This window comes from Chiloscyllium punctatum, chromosome 26, assembly GCF_047496795.1.
Source record: "Chiloscyllium punctatum isolate Juve2018m chromosome 26, sChiPun1.3, whole genome shotgun sequence".
Taxonomy (NCBI): Eukaryota; Metazoa; Chordata; class Chondrichthyes; order Orectolobiformes; family Hemiscylliidae; genus Chiloscyllium; species Chiloscyllium punctatum.
Genome location: NC_092764.1, coordinates 39,326,745 through 39,354,061, shown reverse-complemented (window position 1 = coordinate 39,354,061; position 27,317 = coordinate 39,326,745). Strand labels below are relative to the sequence as shown.

Below are 27,317 nucleotides of genomic sequence, written 5' to 3'. Positions count from 1 at the left end.
TTTATAAAATTAGTATTTATACTTTCCTCTGTAAAAAGGTCAGTTCTAATATTTAATATTGCATCATCCAGTTAATCTTGCTGTGATCAATTCAATTAATCCTGATTTGATCGTCATAATCTTTACTAAACTTTAAGTTAGACCTTATCAAGAACTTAGCACTAAACCTAATGACTGATACATTTTACCAAAGATTCAGTACAGACTTAACAAAATTGATATTTAAAAGAAGTATTTAATGCTTAGAAGGAAAACAGATCATAAAATGACAAGTAATGAAATTAGGTGTTTTATTATCAAATGCCTGCATTGCCTACTTCTTAGAGAAACTATAGTTTGAATACTCAATTGAATATATTTAATTAATATTTAAATTAATTTAGAAAACGATCCATTAACAAATGTTTTACTTGCCCCAATAAACTCTATATGTTTATGAAAGATGTCTGCTGCAGCTTGCCTTAGTTTGTGTTCCTTATTGCCTTGATTGATTCTACATTGCTTGCAGTGTCTTCGAATATTTTTGTCGTTTAGCTTTTGCTGTTATTCATTCTTTTTTCACAGTAGATGATTTAACTACACTTCTAACCAATGACAATTATTTAGAAAGTAGGCGCTCCAAAACATGTATTTACTAGTGCAGTTCAAAACTCCAGTAATAATTCTGTGATTCTATAAATAGAAAGAAAAAGTGCAGGGCTCTGTGGAACAGGCAAGAGATTGTCATTAAGTTAAAATGTTCAGAGAGACAGTGCAGGCAAGGTGGGCCATGTGACTTTATTCTGAGATTCTGTGAATAGAGCTGAAAATGTGTTGCTGGAAAAGCGCAGCAGGTCAGGCAGCATCCAAGGAGCAGGAGAATCGACATTTCGGGCATGAGCCCTTGGATGCTGCCTGACCTGCTGCGCTTTTCCAGCAACACATTTTCAGCTCTGATCTTCAGCATCTGCAGTCCTCACTTTCTCCTCCTATTCTGTGAATAGAGAAAGGTTAGTCAAACTAATCTGCCACAAAAGCTTTCTACTACTGGGACAATGTATTTAATACATTTAGAGCTTGATTAGTGTCTGATTCAGGCTATGGATCATTTTGTTCAAATTCCTCTTCGTTTTTCTCCCCACTGTGCATATATGTTATACTTTAATATTTACGATCAAACAGTGATAGGACAACATCTGTATTGGTGTTGGACAATTACTTCAGTACAGTTAAAAACTCCCTACATGATTCACCAATATCAGATTTAGGATTACACAAATCCAGGGTTTTGAAAAATTAATTTTTATTTGTAATCTTAGTACACGGAATAGTTCTTGTGCTGAAGTGAACAGAACCTTTAAAGGTTTTCAGAGTTGATTTAAAAAAAAACATGCATGGGCTTTAGGTTGGAGATTTATTGATGAGAGTTTAGTTCAGGAAACTAGTGATTATAAATATGATCGCATTAAAATCATGAACTATCCTACCTAAATTCTATTTTAAAAATATAGATTCAAAATCTCTCGTATTATTATACGATAGTTTTAGAAATTAGATTTTGAGATACCAATGATAACCCTGGTAAGAACAAAAAGAACAAAAAGTGACTCTTTAAATGTTGTTTTGCAAGGATTTCAACTGGAAACAAGTTGCATCTTTAATGACAAAGGTTGGGCATCAATAGTTTACATCTGTTCCACTTAGACAAACAAAGAAAACTGACTGGAAAAATAAAGGTACAGATATCCTGAAATCTCTCACAAGAATGGAAAATGTCTGGCAGATAACTGTGTCTAATTTACTGTGGAAAGCCTAGATAATTATAGAGTTGTATGTGGTTATTGAGAAAACCATAACTTGCTTTAAGGACACACCATAATCCAGTTTAAATGAAATGCAACATTGAACAAGTAGGCAATTGGCTCGATAGTCATGAATTAAAGACCCTTCTTCATTAACCCAATTTGTGCTGTATCATTGTAATATGTATTAGTAACCAAATTACTTCAATTTATTTATCACTTGGATTGTTTATTTGGAGTTGGGGAGGTAATTCAGATAGTGTGGCACTTTTTAAATTCAAGTGTTTTATATAGAATTTTCTCACGCTCAAAAACCCTTCATTATTTTGTTCTGGAATTGTAAGGATATATAATATAAAAGGATGAAGCAGTAAAAGAAATTCCTTCTTCATATTAATAAATGGAACATTGAGATTTGTTGTTTAATAGGTTCTTTAGAGCAATTAGTATAATGTGAAGCACATGGGAGCTGCATTTGTCAGTGCGAAACCACAGATGTACAAGCTCTGTAACTTTGGTGCAATGACATTTCAGCCTTCAGTAGTATAAATTACCAAAAGGGACAAAGCAATTTGCTGTGGTTTATCATGACTAGTGATCAAAATTTATTTGTGTCTTCCAAAATACTGCAATATACTCCTGTAGTCAACATGAGGAACATTTTGTTAGTACAACTGACCCAATTGTTACTGTGAGGTATAGATGTATATTCATTTATTGCTAGTTAAAATGCCATATAATGTGTCTGTTGGGAAATAAATATTGGATGTAATTTTTTTTAAAATCTGAAATGTTCTTGATTAAAATGACCAGAAATTATTTCACTGAAGAAACACAAGTTATAATGATAGGCTCAAATGCTTTGTCATGGCTGGTGCATCTCTGTTAGATGTTAACAGAATTTCAATATAACCTATAGATTCAATAAAATGTCATGGTAATCAAATGAATTTTGTTGTAGGTGCTTAACCTCAAAAGATGCAAAACCCTTAACCACAGCAAGTCCACCAGCACCTGAAAAGAGAAAGGAAACAGGCCAACCTTCAATCCTTCTGTAGAATTTGCAGTTTGACCTGCTGACCGTTCCTAGCAGTTTCTGTTCTTTTTATATTTCAAATTTGAAGTACTTGCATTTTTCTTTTGTAATACAGATACAGTCTGGATTTTATTATCCTGATACTGACTAGCAGCATTTTGGAAAAGCTGGTAATGAAGTCATCTGGGTTGATCTCTGAATTCACTTTGAGATTCAAAGCATTTTGTTGGCAATGGCTAATGTGAAAACTAGATCCAGGTGCAAATCACTTCGCAACATTGGACATTGAGTGCTAGTTTTTTGAACATTACAATGTAGAATAGTTGATTTTAGATGAAGTAATACTCAGAAAAGCTAAACACATGGACAATAGAATTAACACATGATTAAATATACATTTCTAATTAAATCTAAGAAAACAATGCTCAGTATCTCACATCATAATCACTTATTAAAGTCCCAATTTTTAATGTAATATAATCTTGGTTCTCTGCAATAAACATCTCATGTAATTATAAACAAAACATTGTTAAGTGTGTTACATGAGTTGGTTTGAAGCCACTATTTTTACATCATGCCTGTTCTTATAACCAGCTTGATTGGGTGGAAAATAAGGTACACAGGGATCTAATTTGAGTGGTTTCCTAGTGGGTGGGTTTTAAATTGTGTCTTTTTTAGAAAGACTGAAAATAAGGTTATTGCACTACGATAATTGTAAGGGTATACTCTAGAATGGTAGTGAGCAGCCTATCAGTTGCAATAGACATTACTATTTTACCTGACTAGCAACATTCAAAGGGTGCTTGCTACAATTTAGTGAAGTATAGTAATTTTGCAATATTAGTTGAACAATTCTGATGAGCACAAAGCAACTGGCATGTTGTAAACAGAATAATTGATACTTCAACCAATAGAAGTCCGCAGTTCAGTAACTAAACAAACATTTAAATAGTAGTTTGTGAATATTCCCTTGCCACTGAGACAATTTATAGCTTACAATGCCAAACAAATTTCAAGCTGTAAAACTGGTGTGTAATCTCAGGTACATTGAAACTGTGTTCATAATGTAGTTCAGCACATATCTATTTATGAATCCACAAATTTGAAGTATGGATGTGGCTACAATTACAGTATTTAAAAGACATTTGGATGGATACATGAATAGAAAAAGTTTGGAGGAACATAATCCAGGAGTAGGCAAATGGGACTAGTTTAATTTGGGATTATAATGAATATGGACAGCTTGGACCAAAGGGTTTGTTTTTGTGCTGTATGACTCTATGGTGTAATGCACCATGACTATACTGATCTGGAAATGCACACAATAGGTTGGTATGGCATTACACAAGTTGTTTAGATGTTACAGCATCATGCATGGGAATACAACTCATTCTACATATGGCATTCCATTAAAGCAATAGTTATAGTGCAGTTATCTTAGATTATAAGAGACTTGAAAGTAAGATTCCACAATAAGATACGGAAAAGACAGGAAACTTTCTGAAGAACATTTTTTTTTTCCCTCAACATCTGCAAAAGGATTTTGTGAGCACGTTAGCATAACTTCTACATGCATTGTCATTCTGGAAGCTTTTGTGTCAGAGAAAGGGCTTACCAATGATACTGTAACAATGCAAAACCAACTTGAGTTTGTCAATTTCAGATGCAGTAACAATAACATTAATTTTGTATTAATAACTGGGAAAATAATATTTAAAGTTTTTGAGAATTGATTTGTGCCTAGGGAGAGGAGTGTGAGGGTCCTGGAGAGCCAGGAGCAGAGGGAACATCCAAGGGGCTCATGTGGTGAGAGGTAGGAAGGAGAATTTAAGGTGGGAGTGAATCATCTGACCATAAACGGATTAGTGGGAGAGCTGCCTCTCGATTTCTGCCACGTGAGATCCAAACAAGGTGATATTCTGGGCCCCCCCTATCCCTGGTCATTAATTGGCAATGCAAGGTCTTAATTGTGATGAGGGCATGTGAGCTGCCTAAGGCTTCTCCTGTTTTGTATAAAATTGCTGACAGGCCAAATGTGGGTGGAAGCTCAATAGGAGGATCCTTCAGATCATTTTATCTCACCCATTGGCCACACCTGCAGAGCTACCAGAAAACGTCTGCAAAATTTTCCCTTTGGCTGTTGCAATTTGAAGGGATTATGGGGGGAATGAAGAAAGTGTACTGTAAAATCAGTGAGGACAGAAGCTGAAAGAGATGATAGAAAATTCTTATGAGGACTAGTTATGACTTTAGATTTAAGTTAATTTTAAACTGTTAAACTCTGAGTGAATCTGAAGTTCAAAAGCAATTGCAGATAGAATTTTTTTTCTAAATCCAATCTCATTTACAGAAATATTTACGACACAAGTACAGATTCAGATGAGTTCTTGTGGATAAGGAAAGTTTTGGCTAAAGTCACCTTTGAAAGTTTGGGTGTCAATTAATGGAGGTTGTTAGTGATTGGAGAACAACATTTAGGTGAAATTATTAGTATCCACCCCTAAAGACAAATTTAGAATCGCTGAAGGGAAGCATTTCTTCACGCGCAGTAAATAATATAGGGTTGGCTTTGCAAATTATCTGGTGGAACCAAAAATCTCTTGAATTACTTGAGGCAATGGATGGTGTGATGGGGATACCTGCTTCTATGAATAAGATGGTTGTATAATTTCCTTTATCTATGCTTGTCTTCACAAGCTTAAAGAAGACCACAAAAGCAGACGTAGAACCAGTTATGAAACACTACTGTACTTTATAATCACATTTTTTGTTTTAAAGAAGTTGATGACTCTAACAGTTATTTCTAACCTGGCTCATTGAACCAAAGTATTCAGGGATATATGTCCTGTGCTTGGTATTAGTAGACATTTTAAAATTTCAGATTAATTTGGGTTTTGTAACCAGAACATCTGAAATTTGCAGATTTGATTCTTAGTTTTAACATAAAATTATGTGGCTGTCAACACCTGGAGTTTCTTTATATTGTAGAGGAACTTCCTTAGATTCAAGGGCAATGTTTTGTTACAATTGGATGAGCTCAGTCAATGAGTAGGATATTTTCACCAAGATCAGTTTATTGTTATCCACAGTTTCCAAGGAGGGTCTTTATTGTTTAGGTGTCAAACATGGAACTGAATTGCAGCCTGTTCCTTTTAGCTCTGTATAAATTCCATTTGACATCTAAATGCTGAGTATTGCAATTATACAAGTATGGGATGCAATATCATTTTGTTGTAAATGTAGATGTTTCAATTGCAATTTAGTCTGCAATTATGATGGTAAGTGTTGTTGGTGCTTTATCATTCCTCTCTACTTTATTTGAGAATATTTTGACCTTTAATCTGAGATATTTGACTGGCAATTTAAAAATTGCACTGTCACAGCAATGTATTGTCCCACAGGGATGCTGGAAAAAAAATTGTAGTAGTACATTTCTACTCATGCAAATTTTCTGCTTGTTTAAGGTTAAAGACCCCTGTGCTGAACAATTTCCTGGGCCCCTGGACAGGACGCAGCTCCTGCAATGACAGTTTTTGAATTTAGAAACTACAGACAAGCATGTCACTGCAAAGAGCTCTGTGACTCAGTAGGAAAATGAAAATTGAGTACAACATCACAGTCTTCTAATTTAAATGGCAAATACAAAACTGAAGCCTGGACAATGCCTGTTATCAGTAGGATGATAATGGCTTGTAATTTGTGGTTAACAGCAAAGTGGCGAACCAACAGTACTCGCCGTTAACCTCCAAAGAAAGCTACGCAAACAGATCTAGCACTCTGTGTGACAAGAACTATACCTTTCTCTTGATGTGCAGTTGCTTGTAGCTGAATTTAATGGGGATTCCAAACTTGGAGCTGCAGTGATGTCACTAAGCTGTACGAGGAGCCAATCAAATTAACAATTTTTCGGTTAACCAACTAGGAAATGAAAAGCACTAACACTCCAGTCACACATTTATGCATTTTACTCATAACAAAAATAAAGATTGGCACATACAAACTGAGTTAAGCCAGTTTGAAATAGCATGAAGAGACTTTAAAATTAAAACAAAGATGACGAGTTTTAAAACTCCAGTAAAAATTCATACAGGAGACTACATTCCACAATTTTTTCAGGGTCAACTCAGTTGCTCAGCTATATTTATTGGTAAGGTTATTGTTTTAAGAAATGCACCTCATTGAGCAAAGCTTAGCTTTCTCAGTATCTAACAAAGGTTTGTAACACTTAAAAAGGGGAATGTTCTCACCAGATCAATTGATTTCACTGATAGCCAGTTGTGTTCAGGGTAGGGAGTGATGTATGATTAGTACCTGACAGATGGCAACTTCAGGATTCTCACATTCATTTATACTTGTGCTTCCTACCATCACGGTCAGACTCTGAGGTGTAAGTATGGTGAACCCCGCTAACGCACCATCACAAACCCTGCAATTTCTGGTCCTTTTGTTAAATTTCATTTAAATTTTGTAACATTTTGCAGTCCAACTGAGTCACAAAGCTAAAACCTATACAATAAAATCAAAAATATATTTGTTATCAAACTGTGAATGCGTAAGCTGTAAAGTCCTGGGGTTGTCCCTGCACCTGAATAACTCATATCAATGAAACACAATGTGGAATATTATAATTTTATCAATCACACCATCCATTCAGCCCTGTAGTATTAAAGGCTGCTTACTGCTGTGTGTATTTTAGTGCATACATCAATGTTCTAATTGAATGCAATGGTAACATGGTGCTTAGAAACCAGACAGTGCTCTTTGAACAGGTGCACATCTGATGCAAGACTGGTGTGATTTCTCTATGTACAAGAATAGACATAACATTTTTTGTGAATTTAAAAGGATAGAACACAGTTGCTGGTAATGCCTTATAACTATAGCAGAATACCTAACACTAAAAGATATAAAAAATATATTTTTCCCACTATTTAAGTCTCTTTAAGTGTGCTAAAGTTCAAGGGTATTGTATTCTTTTCAAAATACACAATCAGGCATCTAAACTCCTTATCAGCAGTTTGGAATACACCAGCCTGAAGCTTCACAAACTAAATGCCTGATTACTGTTGTGATTTGTGAAGGATGTGCCTGTACTTTGAAAGACATCGACAGTTGCTTTTCCTCTGGTCTGAATGGCACATCAACTGAAAAATCAGTTCAAATGAAGTCTTATTAATACTTTTGGTAACTGCTATGAAAATTGAACCAGCATCTGTTTCTTGGAATTTTAAATCTTGAAACCAGTTACTGTATATGTGTTTGAGCTAACTTCTATTCCCAGTAACCTGTAATGAGTAAGTGGAAAACTTTCATAATTATAAAATCAGAGCTTCCTACCATATAAACCTAGTCGATAAAATGTATGGAAATTAAAGCCATATTTTCCTCCAGATTTCTGTTAAACACTTGCCATTTGTCAATATGGTATATTTGTAATTGATTCCCAGTTTTTATCAGTGTAATTCTCCATTATGTATTAATTAAACTGTGTGCTTAGCAACCTGAGTATCCATTCAGAAGGGTCTAAGATTGGCTGCCACCCATTGCCTTGACAGTGTATCAGTACCAGTTTGAGGCAGCTAATTAAACTGGAAAACATCTTGCCTAGACCTTCAGCAAACTGTAGTCAGTGTCTAGTAGCTTTTTTTTAAAAAAAGGATTATTTGTAGTTTGTAAAGGAATATTTTAAAATAGAATTTCTATTTGTCAGTATGTGAAGAATAACAACCATTAGCAGTTGCTTACTTTTCCCTGTGTTCACCTTGAGAGAGAATATGGCTTTAAAGAACAGCAGGGGAGAAGTTCAACTTGCATGTTTTCCAGTGTGAAATAAGCTGCACAAAACCAAAACCAAATTCTGCATTGGCCTGCATTTGAATAAAACATGTTAACTATGGGGATGTCCTGATCCAGATTCCCAACAGCTCCTGAGCCAACTAGCAGGAAGATCCTGTGAACACTTGCGCTCCTACTGATCCTGCAGAAATGCAGCTTTTCAAAACTTTTGTGTCCATTTTTTTGAGCAGCCTCCAGGAGTCCTTTTAAAGTCCATCGGTTTGACTGTCTTAAAACCTGGTGCTCTCGGGCAATCTTTGTCTGGTGCAAACTCATCTATTTCGATTTCAATTTTACATTGGGGACCGACAAATATTGTAAAGTTGCCTAATGTCTATTGCAAATGGGAGTTCTGAACATTTATAAACTGCCTACTTCCGATACTTTGACCCACTTGCTTCCAGGCGAGATCAGCTCTGTAATGTTGCTACCTAAAATGTGCAGTCCCAGAAACTATTTTATAGCTAAAACAGGATAAAGGTAAATTGAATTTCTCCCCCAATATGTGTTTCATGTGTTTAGAAGGTAACAAAACCAGAACAAGTTTCTTTTATAAAATTGTTGAAAATTAGTATGGTATGTAGGTTAAAGCTGAATAATGTATTAAAAATATTTGACAATGACCGATGGGTAATTAGTGGTTTTGTGCTAATAGCCTGACACTGCATGTCCTATCAGATATTTTCTGACCTCTTTTCACAGCTATGGCGATACATATGAGTTAGACCAGTTCCGAGAGTTTCATTTGTCTTGCTTTAACTTCAAAACTAATATGAAAAAAACCAATAAAGAGACTCAGGCTGCCTATTGATGTTTATCCACAAAAGCTATTATTAAAATCATACTATACTTTTTATCCACTGAATAATGATGTGAAAAATGTGGCCTTAATCCAAATGAACTCAGTATCAGCAAGAAAATCAGTTTTTTTTTAGGAAACCTTCTACTAAACATAGTTGTTTTATATTTGAATCTTTTGGCCTAGTTTGCCTTTTGTTGCAATTATCAATTATTAATGTCAGCATTTTTCAACTTAGATACTTAGTGTGCTTTATATGGTTAACGCTCCAGAATATTAATGTTTTGCTGTTATCAGGAGTAAGAACAGTAGCTGAACTCCATAATGTTTTCAATTCTGATATTAATCCTGAGAACATTTTTAAGCCAGCAATTACCACGTATGGTAACCTTTGAACTTTCAAACAACAATTTTATTTAAAAGTTGATTTATTCATAAGTAAATAAAATGCAGAGTGACTAAAGTGCAATGGTTCAAGAGGCAATTATGAGATTTTAAAGGACAAAAGCCTCAGTGTTGCAGCTTGTAAGAGCTCAGCAGTTACTGTACCTTTCAAAACTAGTATGTAACCATATCTGTTTTAAAAGAGTGATTCATATTACTTACAAAGCATGAGAAACTCTTTCTCATCCCCACCACAGGAAACTCGAGCCTGAATTTAATGAGCTTCAATTGGAATGCGGCCTTTGAAAAGTACTACATTTGAAAAGTTGGAACATTAAATTTTGTAATGATGTAAAACATCTTCAATTTTTGACAGGACAATGGTGTGTATTGTGCTTTATGGGTCCAGTGGTGATTCAAAGGTCACTTTTTGTATGACTTCTCAGACAACAGCAACAGTGAATGAAAATTTGGTTACAAGTGTGGAACTGTTTTATCTATCAGTTTAGAAAGCAGCACAATAATGAAAAGACCGAAAAAGAAAGAGATGGAAAGCAAAAAGCAAAGGAAGGTAAACAAATGCAAAGTAGATAAGCCAATGAGATAGGATGAAACTGTGTCTCCATTTGTTACTCAAGTTAGCCATTCCTTTTTAAAGTGTACGGTTAATGAAACATTACACTGCAGTGATTGTTTCAAAGATGCACTGTCAACTTCACATCTCCTTGTTTAATACAATTAATACATTTTGTTGCTTTCATTGCTTCAATGCTCATTGTTTATCGGTTTTTAGATGATAAAAAATGCACTTTTAAATGTTCTTTCATAGGATGCGACCGCCATTTACAAGACTAGTGTTTGTCTATCCCCAATTGCCCTTGAGAAAGTGGTGATCTTCATTCTTGAACTACTGCAGTCGGTTTCGTATAAGTACACTCACAATGCTGCAAGGCAGGGAGAACTTGAAGAGTAGGTTATTTACCTAATAAGCTTACCATGTCATTCAGTAAAGTCATGATTGATCTGATGCTTAACCATAACTTCAATTCTCAGCCTGCTTATAATAATGCTTGACTCCTTTATCAAAAATCTGTCTAATACAACCTTGAATATATTTAATACCCTGTCCCCACTGCTCTCTTGGATAGAGAATCCTATGATAAATGACCCTTTGAAAGAACGATTTTTTCTCTTTATCACCATCATAAATGAAAAGCTTTTAGTTTGAAACTGTGCCCACTCATTCTAGAATCCTCAGCATAGAAGTTCAGGACGTCTCCTGTTGCAGTCAAGCCCCCTCAAAATCTTATATCTATCAATAAGATTATCATTCATCCTCTGAACTCCCAAAGAGATTAGGTCCAATGTTCTTGAACTTTCCTTAACAGACAACCTTTTCAATCGAAGAATCAACTTGGTGTATGCTCTCAGAACTGCCTCCAACACAAATTTATCCCTTCTTAAACAAGATGAAAACAATGCACAGTTCTCCACATGTCGTTTCATCAGTAACTAGTATGGTTGTAGCAAAACTCCTCTATTTTAATGCTCTCTCGCCACCTACAATAAAAGCCAGTATTCCATATGTCTCCCTAACTTCTTACTGTACCTGCATACTAACATTTCTGATACACATACAGAGATACCTAGATCCCTCTATACTGAAGCATTCTGCGCTCTTTCTCCATTTAAATATTATTCTGTTTCTATTCTTCCCAATAATGTGAGCAGTTTCATATTTTTCAAACTTGTATATAATCTACCAAATATTTGTCCAATCATTTATCCTTCCTTTATTTCTCTGCAAATGGTGTCCTCCCTGCAACTTCCTTTCCTACCAAACTTTGTACCTTTAGCAAATTTGGCCATAACACAGTCTGTCTTCTAATATATATCTTTAATATAAATCAAAAGTAATTGCGGACTTGAATAGTGGAGTTTGAGCCTATTGACCCAGCAATAGTGAAGAAATGATGATATAGTTCCAAGTCAGGATGTTGTGTGGCTTGGAAGTTGGTTTAATATTCCCAAACGATTATTGCCCTTATTTTCTAGGTGGTGGTGGTTACAGGTTTAGAAGATGCTGCAAGTTGCTGCCACTATGTCTGTTAATTATTGTATTTGTTTAAGTATGACTTTCTAAAAAGTGGCCAAGTGGCAGCCACAAAGTTATGTCTCCATGACTACTGCAACTCGGGAAAATACATTGAAGAGGAGAGCTTCATGAATGAGGTCAAGAATTGTTTATACTGTCAAAGTATATTATGGTTCAAAATGTTCATTGCATCCCACATTTTATCATTTACTATTGATTTTTTTTTGTTTGTGCCAATATATCTCAGATTGAGTAACTCAATTCTTATCCCAATTTATCCCTCCTTCAATCCAATGTCACCTTGGTTCAATTGGTGGTACACACAGTCCTAAACTATTTTTAAGCTTCACTTCAAGACATAAGCATGTAATCTAGGCCAACACATCATACAATAGTAAAAAAAGGATGGTACCATCAAAGGAGTTATTAAAGACTAAACTGATGTCCTGTCTCTCTGTCTCAGTGATTTTGTGAGAATTAAAAGATCATGTAATATTATTCAAAGAAGAGCAGTCTGTTGTCCTGGTGAGCATTTCTCCCTTAATTAATAACACAAGGTTCATAGTAAGGCGCTTTTTTTTAAATAGGTGGAACACATTTTTCAGGCACAGAACTCAAGTTTCTACATTTCAGTACTCTCAGATGACTGTGATGTGGTGTCTACTTAGGTCTATATTAATTCAAAGCAATCATGTAGTATACATGATAAAGTTCACATTATTGCAGTCTGTATAGATATATTGGTATCTTCGAAAGTGGGGGTGCTGGAAAAGCATGGTAAGTCAGGCAGCATCCGAGGAACAGGAAAATCTTCTCAGGAATGCTCCTCGGATGCTGCCTAACCTACGGTGCTTTTCCCACTCTCGACTTTGATCTCCAGCATCTGCAGACCGCACTTTCTCCTTTAGAGATATTGTTACCCTATTAATAACGTACCTTCATTGCTAACCATGTAAAAATAAATCATTGAAATAAAGAGTAACTGTAATGTCTGTCATATTATCAATAACTGAAAGATGCCCAATAGTTGCTGTTTAAAATGACTGAAGATATAATCCTCAGCCTATTCAAGGTCAATTCATATCATTCCATTCATCCATTGTGTGTTTTTTTAATGCAAACCTCTGTCTTCTCTTGATAGAGCCTCATACTCTCTGCTTCTTGATATATTTCAGAGGTAAAAAAGCACTAAACATAGAGGTACATGTAAAGTTGATCTGATTAATTCTATAGTGATTAGTGCATTACCTGCAGGAAGTTGTACTTCTCTCAGTGAATGAATCTCACTGTGCAAATTTAGATTTTTGCAATTTATTATATATTAATCATTGCACAATGATCTCAATAATCTCATTATTTTAATGTGAGTCACAATACAAAACTACGATCAGCACACATTGGCTTATGGCTCTTTGCTGCTAATTCTGTTGAATAAAGCTATGATTGAAATAAGTCCCAATCATAACTATTAGAAGTCATTGTTTTTACCATATCTTGTGGTGTTGAGGTGTAATGCAATAGACTGGATTCAATTTGTTACAGAAAATGTTATTTCATATTCTTTTCCAACCAGTCATTCAATGAACTGGCCTACCTCTTTATGTCTTGATAATTTAAAACAAAAAGATTTTCTTTAACTTCATTTAATTCAAAATGAAATGTACCAGTCATAACAAAAAGACCAACATTAGATGTAGTATTTAACCAATTGTTTCCACTGTTAATCCTTATAGTTTAAATTTGTTGCTATTAAAACATACAAACTCTAGAGCTTATTGTAAATAGAATAGTTCATTAAATTGGAGAATCAAAACAGCTTATTAAACCTCTATGAGGTCATTCCAAAACAAGCTGTTTGGAGGTTAGTTCCTGTGCTGTGACATTAGATACCATTTAAATTAGTGTCTAATGTGTGCACATGCTGGGAAATATCATTTTGTACTAAAAAAAACTTTAATCACAGCACTGTTTTCTATTGTGAAGTCAGACTCATCTCTAACAGCACATTATGCCAAAATAATGTTACACAATGAAAGATGATTTACTCTACTTTTACTTAAAGCAGACATTTATTTACTGCATATAGGTGCTGCCTGAGTGTAATACAATAATTTTCAAACAGTCATAAAAGCACATTGCATTTCAGTCTAATAGTTTGCTTCAGCACAATTATGACAACTTGGTGTTTGTTGACAGTATGCACAACAAACATTGAAAATAGTTATTGTCAGTTGTACTCTGGTGTGCAGATGGTGATGGGATAAAAGTCCAAAGACTACATCTGTGATGTAGCTTGGGCTGGACTGCACTGTTTCTGCAATAAACGAAAATAGAAGAAAATAACTTTTTGCCACACTTTTAGCATTCATCAGGGTATGGAGAGTGCACTAGAAGAATAGCAGTATGACGCTATGATCTGTTTCTTAATTTCATTTCAATAGATAAGGGCTTTAACTTTAGTGTGACAGTTATCAAATAATCAATGGGCAGAGAAATTTGAGGCATGCCTCAAGCAGACAAGATAACAGTGTAACAACTGCTTTGTACACTCGTCTAGGCAGACCAAAGGCCAGAACAAGATTTGATGTTGGGCCTCATTTAAATCTCACAGCCCAGCGTCAGGCACCTAATCCCAAATATATCTCACTTGGCAGCAAGAGCACTAAAATCAGGCAGCTGTCTCATGGAGCCAGGTTGAGGTGAAGAAATAATCCAGACAGGGCCCTTGTGCATGTTAACAATGTGCCAACATTTTATTCTGGGTCTACAAGGTGTACCAAACACTGAAAATATTCCGATCTCCTTGGATTAGTGTTCCTTACTGCTTGTCAGGCTTTGCAATTCCTGTGTGCCATGAACTTCACCCTTTAGTTCCTGAACTACACACACATGCTGCCACATGCAGAAGGCACTTTAATTACAGATTTAAGAAGCCTAATACATATATCCTCAGACAGCTCAAAGTTGTCAAGCCAATGTAGAATCTGGGGAACTTCTACAAAGTTCAGAACTTTGACTCCCATTTTCAGGCACCAAATAAATAGCTGTAAATTTAGATTCTCTTCTAGCGATGTGTTCAATATCAGGATTGGTAACATTAGGTTTAGTTAGTCCACTATGCTTAATAAATGCTGGCACCTCCTTTGAGTTGAACATGACACCTATCAAGTTAGCTAAGTCTTTTGAAGAGCCCACTTTTTGATTCAGAAATTGTTTCCACCATGGGGTCAGACTGTCATTGGGGAAAAGGAATATGTAGCCCCACGTGGGCTTCCTTCTCCCTCCTTTGTCAATAAAGGACTCACTAAGTCTAAATTTCTTGGTGATGTACAAAATAAAAAGACACTAGGAATGTATACAGGGAACAATTGTCTGCCCTAACACACAGATTTTCCTACTTTTTCTGAAGAACCATTCATTGCCGTCCTGGGAAACTCAGGCCAATCTAGTATTTTGTACTGTCAATGGGAATGTAAACATTATAAAAAGCATGTTGTAAAAACATGATTCCCTAAACCATGCATTTTTGACCTTGATACAGACGCAGTGTGACCTTGTTATGCCTGCTTCTGTTAGTCACAATACACCAACAATGTAAAAATCAATAACTTGTTGTTGACTGGCATTGCTGCTGAAACTTTATCAAAAAGATTTTGTTTGACTCATTCATTGACCTTGCATCAAAATATGGGTGGTAATTATTGCAGCTGAATCTGACAGCAAATCTTGTTTTGTTGGCTTTCTAGGTGGTGAGTCTCCCACTGTGAAATCAGTGGCAGCAGGAACATGCAAATGTATAAATTATGATCAAGAATAAACCGTTTGGCTCCTCAAGCCTGCTCAGCCATTCAATGAGACCATGGTTGATCTGATTGTAGCCCCAATTCTATATCCCTGTCCCCGTCAGTAACATTTGACTCCCTTGTTAGTCAAGAATCTATCATAGGAACAGGAGCCCCTTCAATTTGTTCCAGCATTCAGTGATATTAAGGGTGGCACATTGGCTCAATACTTAGCACTGCTGCCTCACAGCTCCAGGAACACAGGTTCAATTCCAGCCTCAGATGACAATTCAGAATTTGCACATTCTCCCCGTGCTATGTGGGTTTCCTCCGGGTTCTCTGGTTTCCTCCCACAGTCCAAAAATGTGCAGGTTCGGGGGATTAGCCATAGGAAATGCAGGGTTATAGCGTAAGGGTAGGGGGATGGGCCCAGGTGGGATGCTCCTCAGAGGATTGGAGTGGATTCGATGGGCCACACTGGAGGGATTCTGTGATTGTGGCTTAACTCTATAAACCTATCTTTGGCCTAGATCCCTTAACACCTTTTGCTTAACAAAAGAATTATCCCTCAGATTGTAAAGTAAAATTGAACTAGCATCAACTGCTATTTGTGCAATAAATTTCAAAACATCTACCACCCTTGCATGTCAAAGTGCTCCCTAACATCTCTCCTGAGTGGTCTGACCCTAATTCTCAGACTATGTCTCCTAGTTCTAGAATCTCCAACCAATAGAAATTGTTTCTTTATCTATCCTTTCTTTTCCTGTTAATCTCTTGAAGGCTTCAATCAGAACACCCCATTACCTTCTACATTCTACAGAAAACAGGCCTAATTTGTATAATGTCTCCTCGTACCTGAAGCCCCAAAGACCAGGTATCATTTTTGTAAACCTACATTATAATCACTTCAAAGCCAATATATTCAAACCTAAGGTATAATGCGAAGATCTGCTCACAGTACTCCAAGTGGGATCTAATCAGGGTTTAATACAGCTGTAGCAAAACTTCTACATCTTTATACCCCAGTGCTGTAGATACAAAGGTCAGCATTCCATTAGATTTCTTGATTGGTTTCTGCACCTATTTTGAGCATTTTAAAGATCTATGCACCTGAATCCTCAAGTCTTTTTTGGATTTCTGCTATATTTAACTTCATACCATCTAGAAATTAACCTGATCTATTCTTTATCAATCAAAAACTTGCTGACGTTGAAATTCTTCTGCCACTGAAACCCTTCTGCCACAGGTTTTGCCCACTCACTTAACATAGAAGCATAGATAATAGGAACAGGAACCGGCTATTCAATGTGCCTTGAGCCTGCTTTGCCATTCATTATGATCATGGTGGACTATTGAGCTCAATGCCCTGATTCCACCTTTTCCCTCGATCCCTTTAGTCACAAGAGTTATATCTACCTCCTTCTTGCAAACACAATGTTTTGGCCTCAACCACTTTCTGTGATAGTGGATTCAACAAGTTCACAGTGCTCTGGGTGATGAAATGTCATTGCATCTCAGTCCCCGATGGTTTACCCCTTCCCCTTAAACAATAATCCTGGTTCTGGCATCATGAGGAACATCCTTTCTCAATCTAAACTGTCTAATCCTGTTAGAATTTTATAGGTTTCTAAGAGACCCCTCCCTTGTTGTTCTAAACTCTAGGGAATTCAATCCTGACTGACCCAATCCCTCCTCATATATCAGTCCTGCCATCCCAGGAATCAACTTGGTAAACCTTCCTTCTACAGTAAGAACACTCCTCAGATAAGAAGACCAAAACAGTACACAATATTACAGCAGTGGCCACACTAATGCAATGTATAATTTCAGCAAAACATCCTTGTTTCTGTACTCAACTCCTCTCATAAAGAAGGCCAAAATGCAGTTTGCCTTCTTTGCTGCCTGCTGCACCTCCACGCTTACCTTCAGTGACTGGTACCCAAGGTCACCTAAGGTCATATTGAACATTCTCCTCTCCCAAATTACAGTCATTCAAATAATAACCTGCTTTTCTTGTTTGGATATCACTATCACCTTGAAATTTTATGCTATCATCTACATACCTTAAAATATTCAGTACACTTGGCTCCATTGCTCTCTAGTGATTGGAGACCCAAAACTCTTCTCTGAGAGAAAGAAATTCTCTTTATCTTCATCTTAAATGGAAGAACCTTCATTTTTAGACTGTATCTCCTGGTTCTAGTCTCACTCACAAAGTGACGCATTTCAGTGTGGTCTCACCAGTGCCATGTACAACTGTAGAATAATATCTTTATTTTTATATTTCATTTCTCTTGCATAAAGAATAGATTTGATTTATAGTCACTTGCTGGACCTTCATATTAGCTTTTTTATGATTCATGAACTAGAGGCAATCAAATCAATGTTATATTTGGAATAAAACAAAGCTAGCCTCATTGCAACCAGGTAATCACAGTCAATTGTTGTAAAATAAATCAAGTTCACTTGTGTCCTTCAGGGAAGGAAATCTTTTATCATTATCCAGTCTGGCGTACATGTGATTCCAGACTCACAGCAATGTATATGACAGAGTGCAAATTTATGGCACTGGAAAAGCACTGATGGTTAGGCAGCATCTGAGGAGCAAGAGAATCAATGTTTTGAGCATAAGCTCTTCATCAGGAATGTGGAGTGACAGCTAAGGTGGATTGAGAGATAAATGGGAGGGGTTTGGGGCTGGGGGAAGGTAGCTGGGAATGCGAAAGGTAGATGGATGTGCGGGCGGGGGTGATGGTGATAGGTTGAAGTTAATAGATGGGAAGGAAGATGAACAGGTAGGACCATTCAAGAGGCTGGTGCCGAGTTGGAGGGTTGGATCTGGGATAAGGTGGAGAGGGGAGATCAGACAACTGTTGAAATCGACATTGATCCCGTGTGGTTGGAGGGTCTCAAGGCAGTTATGAAGTGTTCTTCCTCTGGGCATCCAAAGGCAGAAGATGAGCTTTTCTTCCTCCCAGTTTCAATCCTCCAACTTGGCACCACCCTCTTGAACTGTCCTACCCATCCATCTTCCTTCCCACCTATCCGCTCCACCCTCCACTCTGACCTATCACCATCAGACCTATTTCATTCCTGGCTACCTAACCCTGAGCCCCAACCCCCTCCTATTTACCTCTCAGACCCTTGCCCGCCATCCCTCCCCAACAATCCTGATGAAGAGTTTATGTTAGAAACGTCGACTCTCCTGCTCCTCAGATGCTGCCTGACCTGTTGTGCTTTTCCAGTGCCACAGGTTTTGACTCTGAATCTCCAGCATCTATAGCCCTCATTTTCTCCTAATGTATATGACACTGAGCCTTCCTTTGAAATGGCATCAATTCAAGGAGAATTAGGGATGACCCCCACATGCCATGAATGAACAAAACAAATCCCTTTGCACCTCAAGAGTTCTACAATCGCTCACTATTTAATTATGATCCTGTTTTCTTATTCATCCTGGCAAAGTGGAAATGTTCTCTTTTTCTCTACATTATACTCAAATGTTTGCCACTCATTTAACCTATGTATATTTCAATTCAGCTGCCTGATGTCCTCTTCACAACTTACGTTCCTATCTGTCTTTGTCATTGTGTATTTCGTTCCTGCAATCAATTAATTGATATATCGTGTAAGTCGTTAAGTCCCTCTGGCACTCTTTCGCTGCAACTTTCCGACCTGAAAAAGAATCTTTCTGCCTACTCTCTGTTTCTTCATAGCTAGCCAATCCTTTATATACACACATATGTTGATATGTTATCCCATTTTGCTTTGATGTAGTATCTTATCCAAGTACACTTGATTCACAGGTTGCTTCCTTCAAGAACTTGAATGAATTTCTCAAATGTGATTTAGTTTTCACAAAACAATGTTAACTGTTTCAGATTGCATTATGAGTATTTAACTGCCCCACTATAACTTCCTTAATAGGTTTCAGCATTTTTTCTGTAAAGTTAGTGGCTTATCATTTCCTCCATTTGCCTCCCTCTCTTGAATAGAGAAGTCACATTTGCTTTTTTTTCCAATTTGATGATACCTTTCCAGAATCCAAAGTATGTTGGAAAATTAAAATCAATGCATCTACCATCTCTACCATGTAATTATTATAGTCTGCATGATTACAGCCATCAGAAATTGGGACTTGTTAGTTTTTATATCCAATATTTCTTTCAGCACTTATTCTCTGGTGATTGTTTTAAGATCCTCACTCCCTTTCCCAGTTCACAATTATTTCTGGAATGTCGTTTACAAGCTTCGCAATGAAGACAGATGCAAAAGAATATCCAACTCATCCACGTTGTCTTTATTTTCCACAATGAATTCCTGAGATCTGCACACGAGAGGACCAAAACTCATTTTACTTACTTTGTTTCTTTTTAAAAGCCTGTGGAAATAGTTGCTGTATCTTTGTTTATTAAACATTGCTAAAAGGAAACCAGAAGTGAAGCTTTTCATAGAGTCATACAGTCATAGAGATGTACAGCACAGAAACAGACCCTTCAATCCAACCTGTCCATGCTGACCAGATATCCCAACCCAATCTAGTCCCACCTGCCAACACCCGGCCCATATCCCTCCAAACCCTTCCTATTCATGTACCCATCCAAATGCCTTTTATTTCATCTTGCACCTTATTTGAACTATGGCACAAGAAACAGACTTCGGGATGGGGGGAGTAAAAAAAAAGAAAAAGAGACACCATTTCATGCAAAATGAAACAACTTGCTGATTTTGTTGGGTCATTATTGGCATTGAGATACAACCATAGCAGTTAACTGTCAATCTTAATTCCCAGAGCCGGCAAGTAGATCCTGATTGGTCAGCTCATTGCTATGGAGGTGCAGCAGAGTTTAGCTGTCGCCATGATCCCTTCTTTTGAAAAAGGTTTTGATGGATGTATAAATTCCTTGAGCATACATAAAACAGGATCTCAAGCATTTAAGTTTGTCTCTTATCACATATGCAAATGATCTTACATTAGTTTCTGGTTTAGTACCATCCAAATTATTTAATAAATGATTTCCAATTGCAGAATCACATCTAATAGTGGATCTAATACTTTTCTAACGCTTGTAAGCACAGGCTAGTTGAGCACAAGCAGCTTGCTACCAGCTGTGAATGGTCAATGGAGCATTGTGTTTGATATGGTACACCAGTCAATGAGATGTTTGATCTACTGACCCGGCATCACATTCTATAAACTATAATACATCCAAAAAGATGGTCCGTATCATTTAAGGCAGTTAATACATGAATTGGTTAACTGACATCACAAAGTAAATTCCACCTATCAGGATATGAAACACTGTTCCTGGGAGAAGTTAGCTAGTTCTAGAGTTTCTAAGTTATTGTTCTTAGTGGTAAATTCTGTGTAACCAATGAATAATGTATACATGTCCTCAAGTATAGCCTATGGTCTCACAAGAGACTACTATGTAACTCAGATATAATGCAACTAGTAAGTTTATGTAATAAAGTCATTTTGTTCATCAAGAGGAAGCCTCTCTTCTGCTGAAGACTCTTGCAGACAGCCTTCAGTAACTTAGAAAAATACTCAGAACAATTGGTGGCAGTGAATATCGCCAAGCCATCTCAGGTTGTACTGAGGACACAGATGGACACAACCACAACATATATTAAACATTCATGGGTCTATTGATTCAGAGGGATTAGATCAACTGAAAGCACAGAGATACAAATAGGATACTCCTCTTTTCTATCCAATCATTTGGAGCCAAAGTGCGTTGATTATTTCTAGTGAGATCTGTGGTCTGTAATATGGTCACATACTGAGTCAGTACGTACAAGGTAAATCAGAAAGAGAAGAATAACATTTTACTGAATATAGTTTAACTGGTTATAGTTTTCAGCTTATGATTGAACTTTCATAATAGTGGGAGATTACCTGGTCCAATATTATCCCTTTGTGCTGTGTAAATCTACACTGTTTTGAAAATACCAACCTATTAATTACTTTAGAAGCTGTAAGCAAAGGCAAATCACAGACCAGTTCTTTATATATGTGCATTTGATTGCATTTGCCTATTGAGTAGAAGGCAAAAGATAAATAGGCATATTATATCCACTGGTTACTCTATAGATGTCGAAGAAATTATAGTTGTTTTTAAGAACGGGCAGAAACTTTCATTCCTATAGTGCTATTATAACGAAAAGCATTTCCACACACTTCAAAAAATACATTCAGAAAAATTCCAAGCTAAAGTAAAAATAGTGGGAGTAATGACAAATTAATCAAAGAGATAGGTTTTAAGACACATCTTAAAGATGGAGGAGGTGGAGAGGTTTAAGGAAGTCTGTCAAACTAGAACCTAGACAATTGTAGGCACAGTGCAAATGATGTGGTGAAAGAATCTCAAGATACCTGAGAGGCCAGTTTTAGAGAGTGCTGAGGTCTGCAGGACTGGTCTACCCTTCAGAGGTAAGAAATCATGACAAGAACATAAGGATAATAATTTTGTATTTGAAGTTGTGGAGGGCCAGGAACTGATGTAAGTTGGTAAGTGGACCAAGTCAAACCAATTCAAGTGAAGTAACTGGGAGAGATGCTTCATTAATGAGTTTATTAGTAAGAATGTGAGATCAATCTCACTTAGCAAGTCAGCAGAAGAGAGCCATTTGAAAATGATGTGTCTAGTTAACAATGTTGAATGAGATATTGGAGAGCATGAAGAGAGTTAGTACACCACAGTCACGGCACAAGTGATGTAATATATGTCTTTGCTTATGTTCCTGTGTTGTGGAAAGAACAGCAACATGATTAGAGAGATTCAAATGTGAAGCTCTGGGAAAGATGAACATGCCTTTTAGAGGAGATAAGCTTAAGGACTTTGAAGATGTCAGAGAAGTTGGAGATATGGCAACACCTTGTGGCAAGGGAGGGGTCAAGGTTGGACTTTTGAGGAAGAGGTGACAGTGAGCAGTTTTGGAAGGAAGATCAACAGTACTTGAGGAGAGAAAACTATATACACTTTCAGCGAGCATGGGAACAAGAACTGAAGTTAGGTAATCTGCTAATGGTCTAGAGGGAAAAGGGTTCAAGAGAGCAGAAATCACTTTCATGACAAGATGTTGTCATTCTCAGAGAGAACTTAGAAAAATTAGTTCAAACTCAAATCTGATTAACTTGCTGTGTTTTGACTTTTTTTTCTGGAGAAACAAATAGTGACTTGAGGGAGATATTGGTATAGTGGTAAAGTCGCTGGACTAGTAATTCAGCAACTCAGGATAATGTTCTTGTGACATCAGTTCAAACCTTCAATTTGAATTCAATTGATAAATCTAGAATTGAAGGCTAGTTTCAGTAATGGTGACCATGGCAATAATCATTGACGATTCTAAAAACCTATTTGCTTCACTAATGTCCTTTAGGGAGGGTAACTGCTGTCCTTTCTGGTCTGGCCTACATGTTAACTCTTAATTATTCTCTGGAATGATCTGGCAAGGCACTGTCTGCTGTTCAAGGGCAAGTTTCCTTCCAAAACTGCTCACTGTCACCTCTTCCTCAAAAGTCCAACCTTGACCCCTCTCTTGCCACAAGGTGTTGCCATATCTCCAACTTCTCTGACATCTTCAAAGTCCTTAAGCTTATCTCCTCTAAAAGGCATGTTCATCTTTCCCAGAGCTTCACATTTGAATCTCTCTAATCATGTTGCTGTTCTTTCCACAACACAGGAACATAAGTGGGGATGGGCAATAGAATACTGAATGGACTCACAAACTCTTAACATTCACATGTACCTGTGTTTTTGTTTTTGCCACTGTTTACCTATTATTTACTATCTATGCTACTTAACTCTGTGATCTCCTGTATTGCTCGCAAGTCAAAGCTTTTCACTGAGCCTTGGTACATGTGACAATAAATTCAATACGATTCAATTCAATTCAATAAATACTTGTCTTGTAAATGGTGCTCACATCCCATACCTAATGAAAATGTATCACTCCCAGTTTTGGCCATTTGAATATCTAAACCTAACAGTTTTTTTGGGCAGGGGATATCTGTTCCCTATTTCCCTTGCCCTTTCTGTGAAGAAGTGCTTTTCTGTGGCACCACTGAAAGGCCTAGCTGTTTTGTTTTAAAATCTCCTGAACATTCAGCAACCTGAACATTACTTTAGCAACTTCAGTTCTTGGTGATTTTCCCATTTTCTTAATTCACATTTTAGTTTTCAAATCATTCCTCTCTATTTGGAATTACATTTTGGTTGATGCTATTTTTCATGCCTTGTGACAACCTTAACGAGATACTTCTATAATGTATATCAATTTTGGCCTTTTAAAAACTATTTAGACCTGCTTTTTTTTTGTGCTGGTGTCCAGTTCTACAACTATTAATCAACCTCAGTTTTGACAGAAAATCTCCTCTTAAAACATCAGCCATTTTTTTCTCTTTATCAGTGCTTATGGACTCTTTAAGTACTTTAACAATTTTGGGTCCCATTGTAACTCCAGGAAAGTTTTGGTGTCAATCTAAAATTCAGTCACTACAGCTAAAAATAAGCCCAAGGTAATTTAACCCCTGGGACTCATTATAATCTCATACTGAATTCATTGATCCACCAGGAAACCTGACAACTTTCAAAATGTACTGTTCACCATGTGCATTTAAAGCAGGAATTTACTTATTACAGCAGGGTTATATTTCCTCATGCAACTCATTGCAATTGGAGTGGTGCAGCAAGAAACGAGAGAGGAAGAGTTGTGGGCAAACTGCCAAATTTTCTGAGGCCTCCCTTGGAGGTGCTGCTGTAACAGGTCAGAGCAAGTTCTTTCCCAAATGCATGAAGAACAGCAAATACCAGAACCATCAGGCATGAAGAGAGATTGCTGAAGTTATCCGTTTTTGGAGCATCACCCCCAGGACCTGGCTGCAGTGCAAGAAGTGTGATCTAACAACAGTAGCAAGAGTGAGTACTGCTCTTTATTTCTTTAGAACTCTCAACAAAGATGGAACCAACAATAATGACAGGTCTTTCCCTTTACTCACAATTCCTCGCAAGTCTCTCCTTCACATCCAACATTACCCAGCATAGGTGCACATAATACCATTACTCATATACATAACCAACACATGCTATCTTCTTAGTTCCTCTCAAAAACACTTTCGCTCCTGAGCTTTCCTCTTCAAGCTCAGGAGTCTTTGCATAATCACTAACTTCTCTTGACAGCTTTTTCCAAGCTCCTTACTCCACATAATTAATTTTATTCAACACTGCCTCATCCAAATTGCCTCTTTCCAGTTTTCACTATCAGTATTTGCACATTAGGCAGAAACATTGACATGTACACTCTTGTTTGCAGGAAATATTCACTCTCTCATCTCTCACTTTGCTGAACAAGACAGATAAAAAAAAGTCTTAAGACCAGGGGTAGAACACCAAACATCACCATGCTGTCAGAGTTGGAGCAACAAGAGCTCAAGATCAGGAGCTATTTGTTCGATGAACAGATTTCTGACTATTATTAATACCCATCATGACCTCCAAGAAATGCACAAACACCCAGTTTCAAGCTGCGTTACAATGCATTTTGTCGAGTGGTATCCAGCACTTTAGTGCTGTCTTTCTTCATATCCAATTTCCGTTGCCTCCAGATCCTTGTCAGCAGCTAGAAACACGTCTCAGAGCAGAAGATGCCTAGCAATGTTTCCACTTGTGTGATGTTGTCTCCCAGACCAGCACTTTGCAATCTATCTAACACGGTATAGCCTTTGGAACTTTGATAGGGGGACAACTGGCTGCCTTGTAGACTCTGGGCTCAACCTTATGAACTGGTTTAGAGAAACAGAATAATATCTACATTGGACAGTTTGATGGAGAAAGTGGATAACAGCATTAAAGACAGCTAGTCTTTTGCAATTGATCACCCACAGATGAGTGGAAGTGTTGAACCCCATCCCCACTGGAACGGCAGTGTGCAGCACATTTTGTTCATTCTTTCACAGGGTCTAAGTATCATTATCAAGGCCAGCAATTGTTACTCATTCCTAATAGTCCTTGAACTTAGTGGCTTGCTGGGCCATTTTCGAAGGGCCACATTGCTGTAGGTCTGCATGTAGCTCAAACTAGGAAAGGATGGCAAATTTCCTTCCCTAACAGGCATTAGTGAATCATTTGGGTTTTCACAGCAATGGATTTGAGGTTACCATGAGTGACATTAGTTTTACATTATAAATTTAATAATTTAAATTCCACTCAAAACTGTGGTGAAACCTGAATCCAAGAGGGGCAGAGCAATGGTATTGCTCCATAGATAACTAATTCAGCAACATAACCACGATACTGCCATCTTCCCTTTCTCAAAATGCTGGCCTCTTCAACACCCCTTTCATCTCATACCAAGAATGGTACTTCAAAGCCAGCTGGGCCTGATCATTCCTAACAGTCGCCAAACTGCTGAGGGCTGCACCTGAAATTAGTTTGTATCTGTGAACTTTATCCATGAACATCTCAGGAGTCTCTACATGACCATCAACAGCCTCCTGCCAACCCTACTAAAACCACTCGGAAAATTCCCACCATGAGTCACATCGTTGGTAACAACCTTATGGATGATAGACTGCTTCTCTGCAATATGGTGTTTGGAATTAAAATCTATGTTTCTATCATATTAAGCCCTTTGATCTTACATTATAGCTTCTTAGTCATGTTAGAAGAACATCATTGATGTAGAGTTGAGCTAATTTGATCTTCTTTAAAGATGTTTCAAATCTCTTATGAAAGTTTAACAAGGACTGCTAATGATGAGCTTTCCATTCTGACTTTTCAGGTAAGGTGATTAAGGAAGACCCTAAGACATTTTTCTCTCAATGACTTTGTTGATTCTCTACTTATTCTAAAATTGTGTGTCCAATATTTCTCATTGCAATTAATTGTCTGGAATAACTCTTCGGAGACCTGCATCCCATCACCAATCACCCTTTATTTACAAATGTATAGCCTTTAATCATAGAACTGCCTCACACTGAGTCAGGTATTCCAGCAGTGCAATATCACTAACATTCCCCTTTTATATCAGCCAGAGATCCTTGATAATCCAGCTGGCTGATCTTGTTACAATCACTACATTGTCCTATCCAACTCTTTAGGTTCTTAAAGTATTCTTCATGTCTTGGTGCCTCATTCAAATTCAATCTTCTTTACACTGCTAGTCATGCAGAAGACACACGTGACAATGCTGCAGCCCACTTTGTCTGACTCACACTGTAGGGAGCCTTCAGAGTTTTCAAGGTGTCCGATGATTGCTTCAAAATGCTAATGGTAGGCTCTATGCTGTTCCTGGTAGTCCCATCGCTTCCTTATAACTGTGATATTCAAATATAGTAGAACTAGAGAGGGGACAACAACTTTGTTTGCCAGCAGTCATGTTTCAATATTCCTGGAAAAGTGAGGGTGAGAATTGAGAATTGAGAATTGCAGAATTAGGCAGCTTGGAAGCCGATTGAACTTTGAGGGAGAATAATCCATGTCCACATGTGGGACTTGCACCTTCTGTGGTATCCTGACAGTGACAGGAGTGCAGCTCATCATGCCCAAAAAATCCAAACACTACCTCAAATCCACGTCTCTCTCATTCTGCCTGTTACTGA

The 27,317-nt window shown here is 37.2% G+C and overlaps 1 protein-coding gene across 16 annotated transcripts in view; it reads left to right on the top strand.

Moving 5' to 3' along the window:
* Positions 1-27,317, top strand: part of znf536 (zinc finger protein 536) — a 597,614-nt gene that overhangs the window by 487,167 nt on the left and 83,130 nt on the right. For 2 of the 16 annotated variants that reach the window (XM_072596186.1, XM_072596189.1), the window contains one exon: positions 6,282-9,275. The exons of 11 other annotated variants lie outside the window; for them this stretch is intronic. In XM_072596186.1, the coding sequence (XP_072452287.1) occupies positions 6,282-6,286 (5 nt within the window). In that variant the 3' untranslated portion in view covers positions 6,287-9,275. Of the gene's footprint in view, positions 1-1,609; positions 1,903-2,742; positions 3,178-6,281; positions 9,276-27,317 lie in introns of those variants that run through there. 3 more of the 16 variants (XM_072596185.1, XM_072596188.1, XM_072596182.1) reach the window with 2 other exon arrangements.